The 19870-nt window shown below is 42.5% G+C and overlaps 1 protein-coding gene across 2 annotated transcripts in view; it reads left to right on the plus strand.

The window, feature by feature from the left end:
- The window catches only part of unkl (unk like zinc finger), a 30813-nt gene that overhangs the window by 3847 nt on the left and 7096 nt on the right, over window positions 1–19870 (plus strand). Inside the window, exons 3-15 of one of the 2 annotated variants that reach the window (XM_027134055.2) lie at window positions 5005–5181; window positions 8488–8621; window positions 8736–8871; window positions 8954–9071; window positions 10319–10403; window positions 10491–10654; window positions 11146–11334; window positions 13406–13468; window positions 13609–13786; window positions 14167–14259; window positions 14371–14604; window positions 16235–16407; window positions 16683–16940. In XM_027134055.2, coding sequence (XP_026989856.2) covers window positions 5005–5181; window positions 8488–8621; window positions 8736–8871; window positions 8954–9071; window positions 10319–10403; window positions 10491–10654; window positions 11146–11334; window positions 13406–13468; window positions 13609–13786; window positions 14167–14259; window positions 14371–14604; window positions 16235–16407; window positions 16683–16940 — 2002 coding nt within the window. The remainder of the gene's footprint in view (window positions 1–5004; window positions 5182–8487; window positions 8622–8735; window positions 8872–8953; window positions 9072–10318; window positions 10404–10490; window positions 10655–11145; window positions 11335–13405; window positions 13469–13608; window positions 13787–14166; window positions 14260–14370; window positions 14605–16234; window positions 16408–16682; window positions 16941–19870) is intronic. The other variant, XM_027134056.2, reaches the window with a different exon arrangement.

Consider the following 19870-nt stretch of genomic DNA (forward strand, 5'->3'; position numbering starts at 1 on the left):
TGCAACATTTCCGTTTTTTTACCTGATTAAATAGTTAGATTAGATTATGAATGATCAGTTTAGTGCATTTATGAAATTCTGAGGTTGATATCAGATGAACACAAGAGACATCATTGTTTTGCTAATATGGAGCACGAAATGAGTTTATTCAGAAAGATAGATAGATAGATAGATAGATAGATAGATAGATAGATAGATAGATAGATAGATAGATAGATAGACCAAAGTGGACACCCACAATACAAGAATGTATATAATGTCTGTTGCCTTGTATTACTGCAAATGCATTGAATTTCCCTTCAGTGGAACTAAAAGGCTCCACTCGAGCATGATGATGCCCCTGTACATAGAGCAACATTAAGTGTTAACATTGGAGTGGAAGATCTCGAGTGTCCTGCACTGAGCCCTGACTCTGACTCAACCCCACTGAACACCGACTGAACCCCAGACCTCCTCACTCTTACACCATCAGTGTCTGATCTCACTAATGCTCTTGTAGCTGAATGAACACAAATCCACACAGACTCCTGTGTGGAGAGGTGCCAATTCTCACCTGGCAAGAGCCAGTGTGGGTGTAGGTTTTCATTCCAACTAAGCAGAACCCACACCTGAGTCTATTTTAAGACAGAATCTACCGATGAAGAAGGTGGGATCTGGTGTGGCTTAGTGATTGAAAACCTGCACCCACACCAGTTCAATTTGAATAGCCAATCGGACACCCCTGAGCTAGTGGAAAGCCTTCAGAGAAGAGTAGAACAGCAGAAGGGAAATACATCTGGATACCTACATATCTGAGATGGTCTGGTGTCCACATACCTTTGGCCATGTTTACCAATTTGCCATAGATGTGGTTTAGTCACCAAGGCAGTGGAAACACTGTATGAAAATCTTGTTTCTGATGTCAATCCATTATTTCTTTTGTCCTCCACTTATGCTTGGAAGGATGTAAAGCTTTGGAATATGTCCGGAAGATCCTGAGTGCCACGCGGCTTCACTGTAATCTTGCTTAGCTCACACATTCATTCACCCAGTTGAAGCCATTCTGTCATCGCTTTGCTGTTACCATAGTAACTGTTGCTACCTAAACGAGACGCAGTTTATAAATTTGAGATTATTCGAATTGTTTCATATTTAGTATCATACTGTGAACGCATGTCTCACTGACTAATCTTTTGTTAAAAAAACCTATTCTGTGTAGTGTTCTTGTGTGTTGTTTCCATGCAGACGGCCCAGTCTCTCTGGTACAGAGATGAGGATGGACTTATGCTTTGGATAGGAAAGATTCCCATTATTCACATTATTCCAAAGGGTTGCAAACATTCCACTGCAGCGGTCACAGTGTGAGCTCCTTATCATTTAGGTTCTTATGTATATAATCAGTGTAATATCCGTAGACCGATAAGTGTGTAAACCACACGAGCGATTTATTCCGCTGCTCATTTGGCTTGTAGAGATCTAATAAACGGCTGATGATAGGTTCATGATGTGATTAGTTTCTGTTTGCTCCATTTACTGTGGTTCTATTCCGAATGTTGTATCGGTCATAAAGTCCACCAGACGGGTTCGAGGAAAGCGTTTTGTTATACCTCTGTAGACCGTGAACACAAGCACATTTGTAATTCTAGCATAAGTGGGTTTCAGAGAAATTGAAATAAAGTCATTTCTCTGTGTAGACAAGTTGATGTAGTAATGAAATCCAGCACTTCTCAGATTACAGTTTAATGTAATCACAATATGTCGAGCTGAAATATATGTTTGAGCTGTAATTATACAGAATGCTATTCAAGGCTGATATTAAATACGTAAATGTGACACATTTCGTGTAATAATTAGTAATAAATCTGTCCCTTTAAAGACTGTAAAAAAAACATATTTTTCCACACAGAACCAATCAGAAGGAGACAGCATGTTAATCTGAGACATTGTTTATTGTTTATTTGTTTATGTTTTATGATAAAATGATGAAGAACACTAATGTGACGTGAGCTGTAAGTGATGAGTGTTCGGGAAGCTTGTAGGCACCTTTTATTCGTCAGTGAGCACAATAAGCAAACAAAAACATTTTTCATCATTTTCTTAATGCCACTCTTTTTAAATAATCTTCCATGTGTATAATAAAACGAAATAAGTTTGCAGTTATTAATGCGACGAGTAGAAACCATACAGATATGTATTGGCAGTAGATTAAACTGTTATTATGTCAACGTTGGAAGTCTTGCTGTTTATAGATCATTTGTAGATCATCTTTCTTTTGTGTTACATTGCATTGTGTTACATTACATCATGTTAAGTTATATCACATTTAACACCAAAGGGGAAAAACGGTACTCCCTTCTTCAGTGAGTATTTTCTATCCCTGATTTGGGCTGAAATCTTAATTCCTGGAGTTTAAAGACGCTGTTGAAAAACCTATCCATGTTGTTTACCTTAAGAAATATCTGGCAACCTCTAAGGCATCAACCACAAGCAAATACTTTGCATATTATTAATGGCACACCCTGAAAATCAACTCCAGCAGGTGTGTAATAGCAGGTGTAAATTTTCTACCTTCTAGACTTAAATCCTCAGCTCTGTATAAGGCCTGTGGAACATTACTGTCGTTACATTTCTTCTCGTTATTCGCTGTAACGACCTAATCGATAAAGTCTCTGTCGTTCTTCGGCTGCTCCGTTCGGCACCGGTTTTACCTCGGATGCCCTTCCACCCATATTATATATTTATATCAGAACAGCCTCGGAATCAGATCCTTTCTGAAAATTTTGGACATTTACTCTCTGTGTTGGAGAAACATAGATAATGGGAAAGCTCTAGCATTTTGGCTTGTACTGTGCAGTTCTCTACAAGTGCTGGTTAATCACCTGGGTGGGACACCTGACCAGTGATCGATCAGTCTGTCAGTCAGTTAGCTCTTTTCTGACAGTCTGATCAAGCAGCACTACTCTTCCATTACTAACCTGTTGCTTTGTCAACTAATCAACGAATTAGCCACTCATCGCTCTCAGAAAAGAGACAGCACAGGTCTTTAAATGCACAGTTTCCGCTGCGTGCGCCAAATCATTCAGCGAGGCATCATCCTAGTCTTTAGTTGCACCTTTTATGAGTTTACTTTGTTTTATTTGTGTCACCTGTCTGCATCGTGTTGGGAGTAATTACTGTTCATTATCCTAACCTGATTGGCCAAGTGGGAAGAGAGTCACCTTTTAGTCTGTTTCCATATGACGCCTTTTTATTATGTTACCTTATGACACCTTTACACGGGGTCAGGACCAGTGTTGGGCGGTAACACGTTACTGTAACTCCGTTACTTTTGCCAGTAACTAATACTCTAACGCATTACTTTATAAATAAAGTAACTCTGTTGCCATACGGTGCGTTTGTCCGTTACGTTTTTAAATTAACTCATTTAGGCTGAAGTGTAGCCTACAGTCTAACCTGTTTACATCAGCGACACATTGTAGGATTGGTGGAAGCCAACCTGTAAACACGAAGACGCCGCACTGTGGGCATGTTTCCGTTTATTCATGTATGTGTGTTCATTCAGTAATGGGAGGTATTCTGAAACACATGGGCTATAGCCCGCCCACACTGACAATTGATTGGTTGACTTACCGAAACAGGCCAATCAGGATTGGCCCCCTCCCTCTCTGCCGTACGTGCGCTACAAGCTTTGGAGCACAGTCTCTGTCGCGCATGCGCGCTCTTGCTCGCTCGCTCTAGATTCCGGGAGATTGTAACTAATTTGTGGGAATCAGGGAGCCGCTATCAATATGCGGGAGACTCCCGGAACATCCGGGATACTTGGGATGTCTGGTTTTGTGTTTGGATAGACCATAATGCATAAAAGGGCATTAATGGGAACATTTAAAGAACATTCTTTAACTAAAAGGTTTAAACTTTAAAGTTACTTTTAACAGTAATGCGTTACTTTTTGGTTTAAGTAATCAACAAATTGAGTTACTTTTTGAATGAAGTAACTAGTAACGGTAACTAGTCACTATTTCTTAGTAACTAGCACAACACTGGTCAGGACACATTCTCCTGAATTTGGTGAACTACATTCTGTGTGCAGAATTATGCACATGCATGCATTATAAATCCTGGACCTCAAAGTGGTAACATCTCACCACTTAGGTCTCGTGAGTGACAACAGAAAAGTGGCATACTGTCATCCAGAGACTGATGACGGGAGAGTGCAAATCTATCTGTGGCTGGAAGACCAGGAGAGAGGGTAATTGGCCTTGCCTGTGTGATGGGCAGTAAACTGTAGTGCTCACAACACGGTACATACATGTGACACGGCAACACTAACCGATCGTGGACATCTGTGAGTTTATACAAGTGGAAGTGGGAGGATGTGGATGGCTTCAGACTGTTCACATCCTCCTACATCCTCCCATGTTGGTAGTTATCTTGTGTTGGGGAACGTTGTGTAATGGTAGGAATTGGACATGACTAAATATTTTTTTTTTCAATTTTTATCGTATTTAGTACCACATGTAGCTTAAGCTAAAGTCTAACTTAGATTTTTGTACAAGTCTCTTAGATATGGTAGATATTCTTAATCTTATAAATTTAGAGTTTTGTCGTTTCTTGGAAAACGATGAAGCATTTGTGATGATTAATATATTTACTTGTCTAATTTTCATCAGGTCATATGCTCTTGAGCATATTAATCCCAGCCCTGTTTAGAAACCTCAGGTATCCCACTACAAGTGCAAGATTTGGTGTCAAACATGGGTCATTAGTCTAGTTCTTATTGTGGTTTTGCATCCTCCTGCATCACATTGTCCTTCCGAACAATTTTAGGTGTGCTAAAATGATGACTGGTAAGTCACAATGGGTAAAATTGTGAGTGTGAAATGAAAGCATGTGGTGTTTTAACTTGTGGCTGCTGGGTTGCATTTTGCGGTTAATTGATGATGTATAACCTAAATATTTGTATGACCAGGAGTTGGGAGAAAATGTGGTAAAAGGAATTGTTCTAATGATATCCTCTGTTTTTAGCTGCCCATACTTGCACCGGACAACTGGTGATACAGAGCGCAAGTACCACTTGCGCTATTATAAGACTGGCACCTGCATCCATGAAACAGATGCCCGGGGGCACTGTGTAAAAAATGGGCTCCATTGCGCCTTTGCTCATGGGCCTCACGACCTCCGGCCTCCAGTCTATGACATCAGGTAAGGACAATTACTTCTCTGTTTGTAGGTGTATTGATACAAGTTGCTGGTTGGTTGTAATGTTTTATACTCGACATGAAAAAAAAAAACAGACCCCTAAGAAGTTGTATTCTTTTGCACGTACATTGCCGTATAAAACCTATCTTAAAGGCAGGTCTCAGATTTTTGAGAATTGCTTCAGAAAACCGAGTCGGGTCGAAAAATAAACAAAAAACAAAACAAAGGTGTAGCCAATGAGCAGAAAGGGGCGGGGCTTGTCAATATGGGCGGAGAGTGTGTTCAGTGCGCATGTGTGACGTTAGCAGAAAGCGGTTTTAACATCGACATGGAGGATAAAAACAAAGAAAGAGAAGAAAGACTTACGATAAGGACAAGAAGTAGGACGTGTTAATATAGGATCAGCTTTCCAGCGCTGGAGAGAACTGAAGGAGCAGGAAGTTGGCCACATATTCACAGGTTGGAGTTTCCCGAGTCAATAACTCCTGAGCTAAACGCTGTTACTACACAAATAACACCTCTTTTCTATCGTAGTAATGTAGAGAGGCAGCTACAACCGCGTTTTGTGTAGTAACAGCGTTTAGCTCAGGAGTTATCGACTCGGGAAACTCCGACCTGTGAATATGTGGCCGACTTTACTTAAGACGCCGAGGCGCTTTTTTCCTTCTCGATAGGTGAGTAACGTTGGTTTTGCTTTGTTACACAGAACTATTATATGCCTTTGTCCTTTACATCATTATGCTTGTGTGGCATTTTTGCTTGTTTGTTTATCTACAATCGTATCGTTCTTCCCTTCGGCTATGATAAAGACACGTTTCTTTCTGTTAGTCGCCTGGGTTACGTATGTGTGGGCGGAGCTATCGATACAGGGGTGGGACCTGTTAGGGTTAGGGGCGTGTTTGTTTTGGTGATTTTATATGTCAACATTGGCTTTCAAACATCGGAGCCCCCACCTTTAATAGTACACAACTTACAAAACAGCAACCTCGTGGTAATAGAGTGTACCCTTGGCCTACTGACAAGTTTCAGGAACCGCCTTCTACTTTTAGTTGCGGGTTGCATGCAGGCTGCAAACACCGCATTATTGTTTTGGAGGACGTACCTGCCCCCGAGACTGGCTTGTTTCAAGGACTTTAAAGAATTGCCCTCTGTGCTGCATATGTCATTGTCTCTAATTACTGTTATGTCATCTAAATAAGATGCAGCATTTACACAAAAGCACCATAGACTCAGGAGTCTAGCCACTAGTCGTTACAAAATGGTGCCGATGTGATCCGTCTCACAGGACGTCATGCAGAAACAATCTGTGCTCCAAGCTGCCAGCTGAACAAACCTCAGCTAGTCAAGTCCTAATCTAAAGCTTGTTTTATGCCTTTTAGCTTATACATTCAATTTCAAGTGGCACGATTGGATACACGTGTACATAGCCATGCATACATCATGTTTACTAACACATACCCAGATCTCTGGGCACAGGCTGTGACATCCTGGGGCAAAAACAGGGTAGTAGTGACGGACTTGTCAGTCAACCCCATCTTGCCTGTCATGCCTACATCCCCTAATGATGCTAAATGAGTTAAGGCCCACTTACAACACCAGTGTGTCTGGGAGACTGTGGCTGATGAAGTTCTCAAGGTGGGGAGGGCAGGTCATGAAAGCGAGAGATGGAAAGAAAAGTCCTATAAATGTACAGTGGGGCAAATAAGTATTTGATACATTGCCGATTTTTCAAGTTTTCCCACTTACAATGAATAGAGAGGTCTGTAATTTTCATCGTAGGTACACGTCAACTGTGAGACAAAGAATGTAAAAAAAAAAAATCCAGAAAATCACTGTGTGATTTTTAAATAATTCATTTCCATTCTATTGCACGAAATAAATAATTAATACGATAGAAAAATAGAACTTAATATCGTTTACTATTACAGAGGTCTGAAGTTCTTGACCAGGTTTGCACAGACTGCAGCAGGGATGTTGTTCCACTCCTCCATCCAGATCTTTCAGGTTTCGGGGCTGTCGCTGGGCGACACGAGGTTTCCGCTCCCTCCATAGATTTCCTATCGGGTTCAGGTCTGGAGACTGGCTAGACCTTTCTAGGACCTTGAAATGCTTCTTACGGAGCCATTCTGTCTCTCACGGTCGCGGTGTCCCTGCGATGAAAATTACAGATCTCTTTCAGTTCTTTGTAAGCCCGAAAACTTGAAAAATCAGCAGCTTATCAAATACTTATTTGCCCCACTGTATATAAGATAGCATGGATCAGGTGTGCTCTCTTAGTGCAGCCAGAGTCAGATCCCTGTTATCACTTATACCAGAAGACCTCCCGCTAAGAGCAGAACCACACTAAAATGCCCCCTCCTGCTCCAAAGAGCCCTTGTCGTACGGATAGCGGTGGTCTCTGAACAGCCTGCGAAAAAATCTATTCGAAAATGATAGTTTTCAGACAACACACATTTGAAGCAGGAATTGTGCCACACAGGAAGGAAGCTTTTGGGCACAGCATTGGTGCAGTGGGGCAGCTTGGTTATGGAGATAGTAATCTTTAAGTATAAAAATGAAAGCGGTGTGTTATGTAGAGATTCCATGATAAGGTATCATTTTAGCCCCAGAAACATGCTGATTTATCAGCGCACTGTAGATCAGTGCCCTATATATGTGTGTCGTCCATCCTGTTATCGTTACCTTCACAAAAACATGACAAGGCAGCATGCACGTGGCACGGTAGGGTATGACCTCGTTCCCTGAAGCGTATTTATTGTTTATCTCGATGCCACGATGGCTTTGTGAACTCGCTCTGAGAGTGGAAATTACACACACCCTCTTTGGCAGAACCAGGAACTAATTTGCGTTTACTTTCACTCGGTGAACTGAAAATCCTGTTCTTGCCAAAGCAGGGGATTTCTATCGCAGTCTGTAACGCAATATCAGTGCTCTGAACGATCTGCTATCACGTTTGCAACTTTTATACGAATCCCTCGAGGTGAAACAAAATGTCTGTAGCGCCGACTGACGTACAATATAATGGGGGCAAATAAAGAAACGGACGCTATTGAGAAATATGTGAATGATGAACACGTCGTTGCTCTCGTGCATCGAAATATAACAGAGAATGTGATTCATCAGGTTGAATAACAGAAACATGAAGATTTAGATATGCTGTATTGCAGTTGCCTAGCAACCGGTATGTGGAAATCAGGAGTCACTGCTGCATCTTTGTTTGAGGATTTCATCTCTATAGCTCAAGAGTCACTGGCTCTGAATGCATGTTTCGGAGCTGGTCTGATTTGTACAAATCTCTTTCTTTCACAGAGAGATTCAAGCACAAGAAGCTTTGCAGAATGGCCAGTTAGGTTCTGGAGAAGGAATCCCGGACCTACAGCCAGGGGTTCTGGCCAGCCAAGCCATGATTGAGAAAACTCTCATTGAAGATCCTCGATGGCAGGGTGAGGCTTATTAAACACTACACACACGTGAACCGTGAACTCCGAATCACAAAGACAGAGCAGTGTGCTTGGATGTTGAATTCAGAGCCATTCCGTTTACATTTTATTTTGCAGACACCAATTTTGTTCTGGCCAACTATAAAACAGAGCAATGCACCAAGCCCCCTCGTCTATGCAGACAAGGCTACGCCTGTCCCCATTACCATAACAGTCGAGATAGAAGACGGAATCCTCGCAAGTTCAAATACAGGTACAATAACACGGTCAAAAAGGGGAAAGATTGGATTAAATGTGTGTGAATACGGACAGCTGACCCCTGCGGTTTCTGACAGGTCGACTCCGTGCCCGAGTGTAAAGCATGGGGATGAATGGGGAGAGCCGTCGAAGTGTGAGGGTGGAGACAGCTGTCAGTATTGTCACTCACGCACCGAGCAGCAGTTTCACCCAGAGGTCAGTGAATTAAAGCTCCAATCATCCTATTTTCATTATTAGTTATGAACCGCTATTGACTTTTAGCATTTAAAGTGATCATTTACCGCAAAAAGAAGAGCAAGAAGGTTTTTTTTCTTTAGTTTAGTTTCCATGTTTGTTTTCTCCTGCTGTCTGAGTTGGTGTCAAGTCTACCAGAATTAGCCTTGTGTTCATTTCAGGTTTCCTGTAACCACAGAAACTACAGTTGTACTCTTTCCTTCTCACTCTGACTCTGACTGGCAATGTTAGCCATATATATACTGTGTGTGTGTGTGTGTGTGTGTGTGTGTGTGTGTGTGTGTGTGTGTGTGTGTGTGTGTGTGTGAAAAGTTTTGTTTCTGTCTTCTCCATTTTGTTTAAAACAGTAAGATGTATGAGAATTAACAGATACAACATTAATTGATTAATCATGATATATAGTGGGGACACGGTGGCTTAGTGGTAGGCATGTTTGCCTCACACCTCCAGGGTTGGGGGTTCGATTCCCGCCTCCGCCTTGTGTGTGTGGAGTTTGCATGTTCTCCCTGTGCCTCGGGGGTTTCCTCCGGGTACTCCGGTTTCCTCCACCGGTACAAAGACATGCATGGTAGGTTGATTGGCATCTCTGGAAAATTGTCTGTAGTGTGTGAGTGAATGAGAGTGTGTGTGTGTGTGTGTGCCCTGTGATGGGTTGGCACTCCATCCAGGGTGTATCCTGCCTCGATGCCTGATGACGCCTGAGATAGGCACAGGCTCCCCGTGACCCGAGAAGTTCAGATAAGCGGTAGAAGATGAATGAATGATATATAGTTAGTACTGTAAATATAGTAGACTGGCTGTATGTCGATCTTTTTAAAACACTTGGGTGCATTGACAGGCTTTACAGGTGTCTCCTTTTTTCCTGACACCTGTTTGAGTAATACCTGCCAAATAAGCACACAGAAGTAATAATACTGTTCTCGCATTCAGTTCTCACAAACCCACAAATGACCACAGAATCATTAAGTGGGTTCTGGGATCTGTGGTGCATGAGAGCACATGAGTTTGATTTCCTGGGATTTTCCTGGGACATTTCTGCAACTTCCATGAGCTGTTTGTCAGTGCTGTTCTTGCGACTCTGGTCATAGATGGGATTCATCACCAATAAAACAAAGCACTAAAATATCAAGCACATTGTGATCTTAACCCGGGAACTTTCCTTTATTCATTCGATGTCATATAATAAACTCCCACACCTGTTTCTGTAGATATACAAGTCTACAAAATGCAATGACATGAAGCAAACTGGATACTGTCCCAGGGGGCCGTTCTGTGCTTTTGCACATGTCGAAAGTAAGTTAAAACTCATATTTGTGCTTTGAGTCCAGAGTTTACAAGGCGGAGAAATCTTTTAACGGAGTTTGTATGTATATTTCTTAGGAATTCCTTCTACCGAGGAGACCATGAACACCCTGCTGACAGCAATGCAGTCAGGCTCTCAGGCCAAGCTGGGCTCCCAATATCCCGAGTGTACCAGCAGTGACTGGAGCACCAACACCAGTTCCAACACCAGCAGCACGAGCAACAACGGGCAGACGGCAAGCGTACGTGTTTGTGCCACACATCCGCTGGTGTGCTGAGGGAAAGAGGAGGCATTTAAACACTCGATACAGTCAATGCACAGTATTTAGCGACGTAGCAGTCAGCTTACTGATTCCAACAGATCGTTCAAACAGCTCTCTTCTTGTTGTTTTAGTAATATTTTCTTCCGTCATGCTTTAGTCGGGTTTATTTTCTGCTTCTTCTATTTATTTATTTATTTATTTATTTATTTATTTATCTATCCTTTCTTTTTTCCCTTGTTGCAGTCTGCAGGAAGAGTTACACCTTCGGATTGATACGAAAGCCGTTTAATTTTAAATCGGGCTTACGATGAAAATTATTCAGTCCATTTGACCAGGACAGGAGCCCAAATCACTAGTAATGCAGCCTTAGTATTAGCAAGTGAAGTAAATGACCCAAAGGCTGCAGACTCAGGCTATTTGGCCACCTCTGAAAAAGCTCCATTAAGCTTATCTGTGCTTCTCTCCTTCAGGTGTCATGCTCTAATAGTCCAACTGTAACGTCAAGCTCAGGAAGCGCCAGTTCGTTGTCCCCAATCGGACCCGTCGGCAGGCCCAAAAGCTTTACTAATGGTAGCTTATGTTCAGAATCCACCACATCCGCTGTTTCGTCTCCGACGTCTAACTATCCCAAAGCTCCGGGCTTTGAACGGGAGGACCAGGTATTCCAACGACTCGCTTCTCTTTCCGTTCTCTGAAAGCGTCTTTCCTCCAGAACTGCAGACGTGGCCACACTGCCGAGCCGAGCCGTTCTGTCCTGTTTCATTTTAATTGTTCAATTTATCGTTTTTTTTTTTTTTGTTTGTCTGTTTGTTTGTTTTGATGCCACAAAAGGAATTATTTGACAAAATTATTTGGGAAAGTTTTGGGGTTCTGTCTTTGTATTTTGTTTCACTAAAACCCTGACCATAAAATGCGTTCCCACGTACAGTATGGCACTCCAGCGAAATCCTAAACTCGTAATCCTCCGACAGTCCGTACACGTGACCTACACGTGATATTAGCAAAATACGGAAATATTGCCTTGATTTATGTACACCATTCTTAGTATACAGTCAGGTCCGTAAGTATTCGGACAGCGACGCAATTCATGCGACGCTGCCTCTGTACACCATCACGACGGCTTTGAAACGAAGCAGTCGATATGGGATTGACGTCTAGACTTCCGGCTTTAATTCAAAGGGTCGAACAAAAATATGGCATGAACTGAAATTACAGACATCTTTTACATCGTCCTCTCCTCGTCACAGGCTCAGAAGTATTTGGACAATCGACCGATGAGCCGTTTCTTAGCCAGGTATGGCTTGTTAGCATGTAATAAAAGGTCTTTTAAAACCGAGTCCAAGTGTTAAATTTGCATTTAGTAGCTGTTCATGAGAACTCTCATTATGTGGTCCAGAGAGGTGTCGCTTCATGTGAAGGAGGCCAGACCATTCCTTGGTGAAGAAAAACCCATTCACAAGATCTAGCTAAGTCAGAAACACTATAGGAGATAGGAGTATCAGGGAAAACACTGTAACGCTCAAGAATAGAAAGGTTTGGTACAAGATTCTTTAGACAGATGAAACTAAGATGAACAGAAGTAAAGGAAGTGCTTGTGATCCGAGGAGACAGTGTTATGACATAGACATGTATGAATGACAGTGGAACTGGGTCACTGGAGTTCACCTGTGGCTGTAATTAGAGCCTACGATCTTTTTGCCCTTATTACCATGGGAAAATTCAGAGTCTGGTTCATCCAGCAGTTTCCCCACTAACTGAAATTAACACGAGTATCTGTACAAACAAACGACTTTGGTCTGAAAGGTTCGTCAAAAAACCCGAAGACGACAACAACAAAAACAAAAACGGTGTCGTCAGCTAGCAAATATTAACCAGAGTTTCTCCTGGGAGTTCTGCTTTTAAAACCACGTCACATAAGTAAGAAGCCCGTATTCCAACAAATAAAGCCTGAAGTTCGCAGCCGAGCTCACTTTTCACAAGTCAAAACTGAGCCACAAACAAACATCGACTTAAAGCGGCTGTCGTAAAGACCTGCCAAAGCTTCTCAGGGAAGGAAACCCGGCATATAGTGTAGTGTCGTCCTCGAGTTCCAGGAAGTTATTGGTTGCTAAGGATTTGCTTCCTAATATGGGGCAAGTCGTGGCCTAATGGTTAGAGAGTCTGACTCGTAACCCTAAGGTTGTGGGTTCGAGTCTCTGGCCGGCAATACCACGACTGAGGTGCCCTTGAGCAAGGCACCGATCCCCCCAACTGCTCCCCGGGCGCCGCAGCATTAATGGCTGCCCACTGCTCCGGGTGTGTGTTCACGTTGTGTGTGTGTTCACTGCTGTGTGTGTATGTGTGTGTGTGTGTGTGTGTGTGCACTTTGGATGGGTTAAATGCAGAGAACGAATTCTGAGTATGGGTCACCGTACTTAGCCGTACGTCACGTCACTGTCACTTATGTGAAAAGTAAATTTACGCAGAAGGACTGTGTAAAAGATGCCTTTAATTCTCTTGAATAAATCAGGAAATCTTCACTTCAATCCTGTCTTGATTGTTTCATTTTAAACCCCACGGTGTTTAGTTTACAGAGCCAATATTACAGAAATGTATCTGTGTACGTTTAACATAACATTTAAACTTCTCTTTCTTACTTATTGTGTTCAGAATGATCCACTGCACAATGTTGACTTTATTAGCAGACTCTTAATGGGATTGTGATTTTTTTTTTCCCCCCTCTCATTTTAGGCAAAGAACCAGAAAGGACAGTGTGGGGAAAATAATCAGAAGATATCTGACCAAGATAAGCAGGTAAACACCTGCAGTTCTGGGCCTCGCATCTCACACAGATAACTGCTGCCGTTGGTTTGCTAGCATAAAGAACGATAAGCTAGAGCTGTGCTTTCGTTTCCCTGCGTCATGTCGTCTTGATGCCTTATTTCTGTCTACAGATCCACAGCAACATATTTTCTGTGGTGAACCCACTGGCATCCAGCATAACATCGAGCATCACGTCCAGCTTAGCCTCCAGCATCGGCTCAGACAGCTCCTCTCCCACTACACTCTCAACTATGAATGCAAAAGCTACCCCTTTCTATCCAGGAAGCAATACGGTCGAGTCAGTGATAGGTACGTGTTAAACATATTTATACGATACGAACTTTTTCAAGTGTTTTGTCTCTGTATGTCAGAGTATTTGATATTCAGCTAATGCCCGAGAGATGTTTAGTATGTATTAAAGGTGGCAGGGAGGTGGTTTTTAGTGCATGTGTGTATGTAGCACAGGGTAGGTACAGAGCTGTCTTATCTATTTTGGTACAAAGCTCTACATGAGGTAATTTAGATTTCCTGTCCACTGGTTTCATTAAGCAACACTTTGTATGAGGTGGCTGTTGCCAGGAGGCGAATGAAACATTAAAACTGATATCTGGAAAGACTTTAAGCTTTATATAATGTATTCTGAAGGGTACAACTGAATTGATTACTTTTTTTTTAATGTATTTTCTTAGGATCTGCCCTGGACCTAAACTTCAATGACATCAGCGTTGCCTCCCTCGATAAAGACTTAGAGGACCAAGACAATAATGGCTTTGGGATAACAAGTAAGAATTATGTTTTTTTTTTTTTTAATCAAACCTGTGTGTCTTTAAGCTGATGTCTTAGGTCTAACTCGATTATAGATTCTTATTAATTCTGTCTTCTGTTCTCGGTAGGCCAAAGGTTATTAGGAGGCTCGGATCCCGTCAACATTCCCGGCTCTCTGGCACGGTGTTCATCTCTGCATTCCTCCTCCTCCCTGTCCGCCTCCCCTCTCAGCTCTCTGTCCCAGTCTTTGTCTCAGTCATTGCTCAGTGGAATGGCTTCTCAGCAGGGCCAGACACAGGGCTTGCCAATCAAAACCGAGCACAGCCTCCTGGGGACGCCTACATCTACTCAAAACTCTTTAGGTAAGGACAACATAACTGGTGCAAAGTACACGGCCAAGGCCAGACGTTTACATACACCCTGGCTAGACATACTCGGTCTCAGTCTCTTTAGCAAGTTATTTAGAGCGTCTGCTTTGTCGAGATCACAGGTCATTTTAAAGCAGCCGAATAAAGAGTGATTTATTTCAGCTTTAATTCTCTATATCAGAAATCCACTTGGTCAGAGGTTTACATACCCAGCAGTCTGGAACATTCCAGAAAATCACGTATTGACTTTTTGAACATTCAGATTACCCAAATATCATAATGACGAGTTACCTTGGAGTGCACCTGGGGCTGTAATTAGAGCCCTTGATACCATGGGATAATTCAACGGCCCTTTTCCACCCGAGGCAGTTTGAGTGCAGGTTCGGAGCCTAATCTAAAATTATTTTTTTCTTTATCGACAGACAAAGCACCGGCTCTGAACCAGGAAAAGTGGTTCTTAAGTAGCAGCAAAACGTTGCTGGTCTAGACTTAAGAACCTCTTGTGTCAGTGACCGGGGGCGGGGCTACTGTTAGCGCCTGTCGGCGGGGCTACTGTTAGCGCTTTTGATAATGTACCTTAAGTATACTAATGATTAATACACTTTTACTTTACCGCGATATGATCACTTATCAGCACACATGATAGTAGGTAGCTACATGCTAAGGCTAACATTTTTTCTGTGTTAATGATGCAATAATGTTAAGTACTTTCTCGATCACAACCTCCGTTTATACGAATGGAGCTGCACGTACACGTCGGATCCGCCGCGTTTGGATGCTAATGTAGGTTCACAAAGCCATGAGCATTAACAGTAAAGTAACATCCGCCATTGTTGTTTGTGTTTGCCGCCGCTGCGCTAGCGTTGCTGGGACACGTGACGCGTATACAGTGACGTCAGGCTCGGCTCTGTGATGCTCTCTAACCGATGAGAACCTTAGAAGGTTCACAAGTGGAACCAACTTTGAACCAACACCAGCACTAGCTCTGAACCAGCACCCGGTTGTTTTTGGTGGAAAAGGGGTAATTGGTAAAAAGTCACTCAGCCTAGACCTCATAAAATAAATAAGTCCGGTTCCTCCTTAGGGGCAGTTTCTCACCAACTAAAGGTAACATGAGCATGTGTACAAACAAACAACACCAGAAAAAAATTGGTCCTAAAGGGTTGCGAACAGACTTTAGTCTGAAAGGTTCATCAGAACCCCAAGACAACAGCAAAGGAACCGATGATGTCAGGTAGCAAATTTGCACATCCAGCAGAGTTCTGCTTTTGTAGTGACACAAGTAAGAAGCCCATAATCCAACACCAACAGCCGTGTACAGCAGTGTCACGTGGGTACGAATAGAAACGGGGACTGGTGCTCTTCAGGACGTAGATGCCATCCTAAATGCCATCCAAAGTAGTGGACTGAAATTGAAAAAGCATGTCTGTTGAAAGTGGCCCACAATCCTGACCGAGTTTCACCAGGATTCAAGCAGTAATGAAGCAATTCCACCAAATACTACCAAAGCACATGTAAAAATTTGACCCACCAAAAATTTAACGTATTAAATAAAATCTATTATACAAACTGTTAATCATTCTTAAGCTAATGCTTTTGAGTTTTTCTTTGGTTCTGGGTTCAGGGTTAAATGGTGGAGCTGGAGGCATCTGGGACTTCATGAGTGGCAGCCTTTCCCCAAGTCCGTCTCCGGTGTTCAGCTCCAGCAGTGCAGATCTTGCCCGACTCCTCCGTGATCTGGACGAGGCCAAGAAGAAGATTAAGCAGTGGGAGGATGCCTGGCACCAGGTCAAACAGGTCAGAGACAAAGGGATTGATTGATATTTCAAGTAAATGTGTGTTTGAACTTTAGATTCCTTTTTAAACATCCGCCGAGCCTGAATAAACAGATCACCACAAACTTTCCACATTACACTATACAAGTAAACATACCTTCCAGAAAATTTGTGCAATATTTTTGCCAGAGGTTCTGGGAGACAATAAAGAAATCTGATTGTATAAAAGTCCAAAAAGCACAAGCATGTCTGTGAGAATGATATTCATCTTTACCCCCCTTGGCGGTTTCATCAAAGGCATGTGAAGCATGGCAGAAAGATGCGAAAGAGGCGAAAGAGCAGGCGAAGGTAGCCGAGGCAGAGCGGCAGCTGGCCGAGCAGAAGCGCAAGGATTCCGAGCTCAAGCTAAAAGATCTGCAAGGAGACTTTGACACGCTATGTCGTTCACCCAGCATGCCTCTGCTGCACAGCTACGGAGACCTGGACCAGCTCCCACTGCCAAAACTCCACTCTATCCAGAGCCAGCTGCGCTCAGACCTCGAACTTATCGATGGGGTAAGATGATCACGCTCCCACCACCTCACACTCATCATGTCATGTTTATGCTAGGGGTGTAAGAGAGCCGCAGTAGGCCGGTTTAACACGAAGGAAATGCATGTGATGGTCCGGGAAAAAAACGGTCTGAAAAACACGATGCTCTGGTTGAATTGTGGGACAAAAGTCAAAATGACAAAAAAAATTCCTCGGGGGTTTCCTCCGGGTACTCGGGTTTCCTCCCCCGGTCCAAAGACATGCATGGTAGGTTGATTGTGATGACAAGTCTGTGATGAACAAATCCATCCGCATGTCACTGGGAGACTCACAGCAAACCAGACCTTTTGTAACAAAGAAGTTGGAAATCGTTATAAACGGTCAATATAACAATAATATTTGCTTCTTTTTTAAAGAGAATTTTTAAACATTTTAATCTGTATTTCTAGCTTTAAAATAATCCCAGATTTGAAGTATCGTTACAGGCTTTTTGAACCCACTCTGCTTGTTTACTTTGTGCTACCAAACAAATTTATTTTAGACTGGTCAGGAACTGGTCTAAGGGTGCTTTTATCGCTAGCTAAGTTCTCAGTTAAAGCGCACGTAAAAATATCACACTTTCTTAAATCCTGTAGCTAAAATGTAACCCTTAAGAGAACTAGTTAAGCTGTCGGACTACTGATCGGAAGGTTGCGAGTTCGAATCCCAGGTCCACCAAGCTGCCACTGCTGGGGCCCCTGAGAAAGGCCCTTAACCCTCAATTGCTCAGGTGTATAAACAGAGATAAAGAAAGTAAGTCGCTCAGGATAAGGGTGTCAGTCAAACGTCATAATTGTAAATGTGGAACTATTTCTATCATCGCAATATAACATCGAACCAGGTTAAGACCGGTCCAACTGAGATTCAACTTCAGTTACAAACTAAACACAGAATGAACCACAGAATGCTCATTTACTTCTACTGCAACAACAAGAGGACTGAAGTCAGCACACGGCGCTGCACTGTGTACATTAACCTGTGTATAAGTCTTATGTACAGAGATAATATAGAGAAAATATAGCACCTTGAGAAAACATCTGAAAATGTCATCACTAAGGCCATCCTTAAAAATATAAGGTTTGGTTTGTAGTAACAGTTTAAAAAAAAAAAAGGGTGGGTAGGTTATTTATTTATTTTTTTTCAAGTTTCAATGTTACAATTTTGGTGATGGTGATGACGTAGGTATGACTTTAAACAAATTAGCATATGGTGATGTCACTGACTGGGTCTTCAACCCGTGCCTTCGGGCGCATCATCGCAAACCTCATGTTGATGCTGGACAGTTTTGCCAGAACTTCGTGCCAAGTTAAAGCGATGTCGAGCTGTTTTAATAATTTTTTTTAGATGTATTGTGTTTCCCGAACCCGTATGACTTTGAACGGTGACGGGGAACATTTTGTTTACTGCAGCCGCAGCCGTCGTTTACCGATCGTGAACCGTCGTCTCTGACAGTGAATGAGTGTCTGAGACGAAGCGAACGCACAGGCCGTAGTGTGACATCCGGTAACCGACAGTGTAAACATTGATGATGTCACGGGTTTTTATTTAAAAGAAAGAACGTAGCCTTCGTCTGTATGTAGGTAATTTATATATTTACAATACTTACTAAAATATAATAATTATTTTATTGCTTTTGTTTGAAGAGTGAAAAAAAAATCGGTCGGTCTTAACGCAAAAAAAAAAAAAAATCATTTGAGTCAGTCCTAAATTGACAGGGTCGGTCGGGTTACGGCAAACAAGAATATTTTAAGGATGGAGTAAGTGTTATTCCTTTATTAAGAGCTTTCCTGATATGCAACACAACCCAATTTTTCAATTTGCAGCCCTCCTCACACCACAGTAAAGGTTAAGACACACACGTACACTTACACGGTCACTGTTCGATAAAATGGTGCCCTCGAGTGGTTCATTACCCAGTAGGTCAGGGCTTCTCTGACTTTAACTGCAAATAAATTCCAGACATCATCCCACTAAGTACAGCTTTGTTTCCAGCTCGTTATCACATGGGTACAATAGGCTGGAGTAGGCTGCTGGTTTCTGATAATCACTAAAAACTTCATCCTCCTACATACCGGTCTGGGTGACAAAAAAAAAACATGTTGATTCTTCTTTACTTCTGAATATTCAGAGGCTGTAAATGAATGTGGGTCGAAAGAGATTTTGCACCCTGAACATCACAAGCATGTGTTTGTGAACATCTCATTCCAGATTTATTATTTTATTATTAGATTATTAATAAATTTATTATTTATTATTATAGATCTCTTACCTGTTATAACCTTCTGTAAAGACTTACCACTAGATGTTGGAGTGAGTCTGTGTGGGTTTGTGTTCATTCAGCTACAAGAGCATTAGTGAGATCAGACACTGATGGTGTAAGAGTGAGGAGGTCTGGGGTTCAGTCGGTGTTCAGTGGGGTTGAGTCAGAGTCAGGGCTCAGTGCAGGACACTCGAGATCTTCTACTCCAACCTTCACACACCATGTCTTCATGGAGCTCTGTGCTTTGTGTACGGGGACATTGTCGTGATGGGACAGAGGTCGAGTCTCTGAGTTCCTGTGAAGGGAAACTGTAAAGTAAGTGTGCTTCTGCGAGTTTGGGATAGAGCCACATCTACACTTACATTTCTGGCATTTAGCAGGGGTTAAGGGCCTTGCTCAGGGGCCCAGCAGTGGCACATTGGTGGATTCGAACTCACAAGCTTCTGATCAGTAGTCCAACGCCTTAACCACTAGGTTAACACATCCCCACATATGGCTATGATGGTCAGGTGTCCACATTCTTTGGGCTGTATAGTGTGTGTGTGTGTGTGTGTGTGTGTGTGTGTGTGTGTGTGTGTGTGTGTGTGTGTGTGTGTGTGTGTGTGTGTGTGTGTGTGCATTCTTTGGGCTGTATAGTGTGTGTGTGTGTGTGTGT

The sequence above is a fragment of the Tachysurus fulvidraco genome, chromosome 24 (genome assembly GCF_022655615.1).
Source record: "Tachysurus fulvidraco isolate hzauxx_2018 chromosome 24, HZAU_PFXX_2.0, whole genome shotgun sequence".
In the NCBI taxonomy this organism is placed as follows: domain Eukaryota; kingdom Metazoa; phylum Chordata; class Actinopteri; order Siluriformes; family Bagridae; genus Tachysurus; species Tachysurus fulvidraco.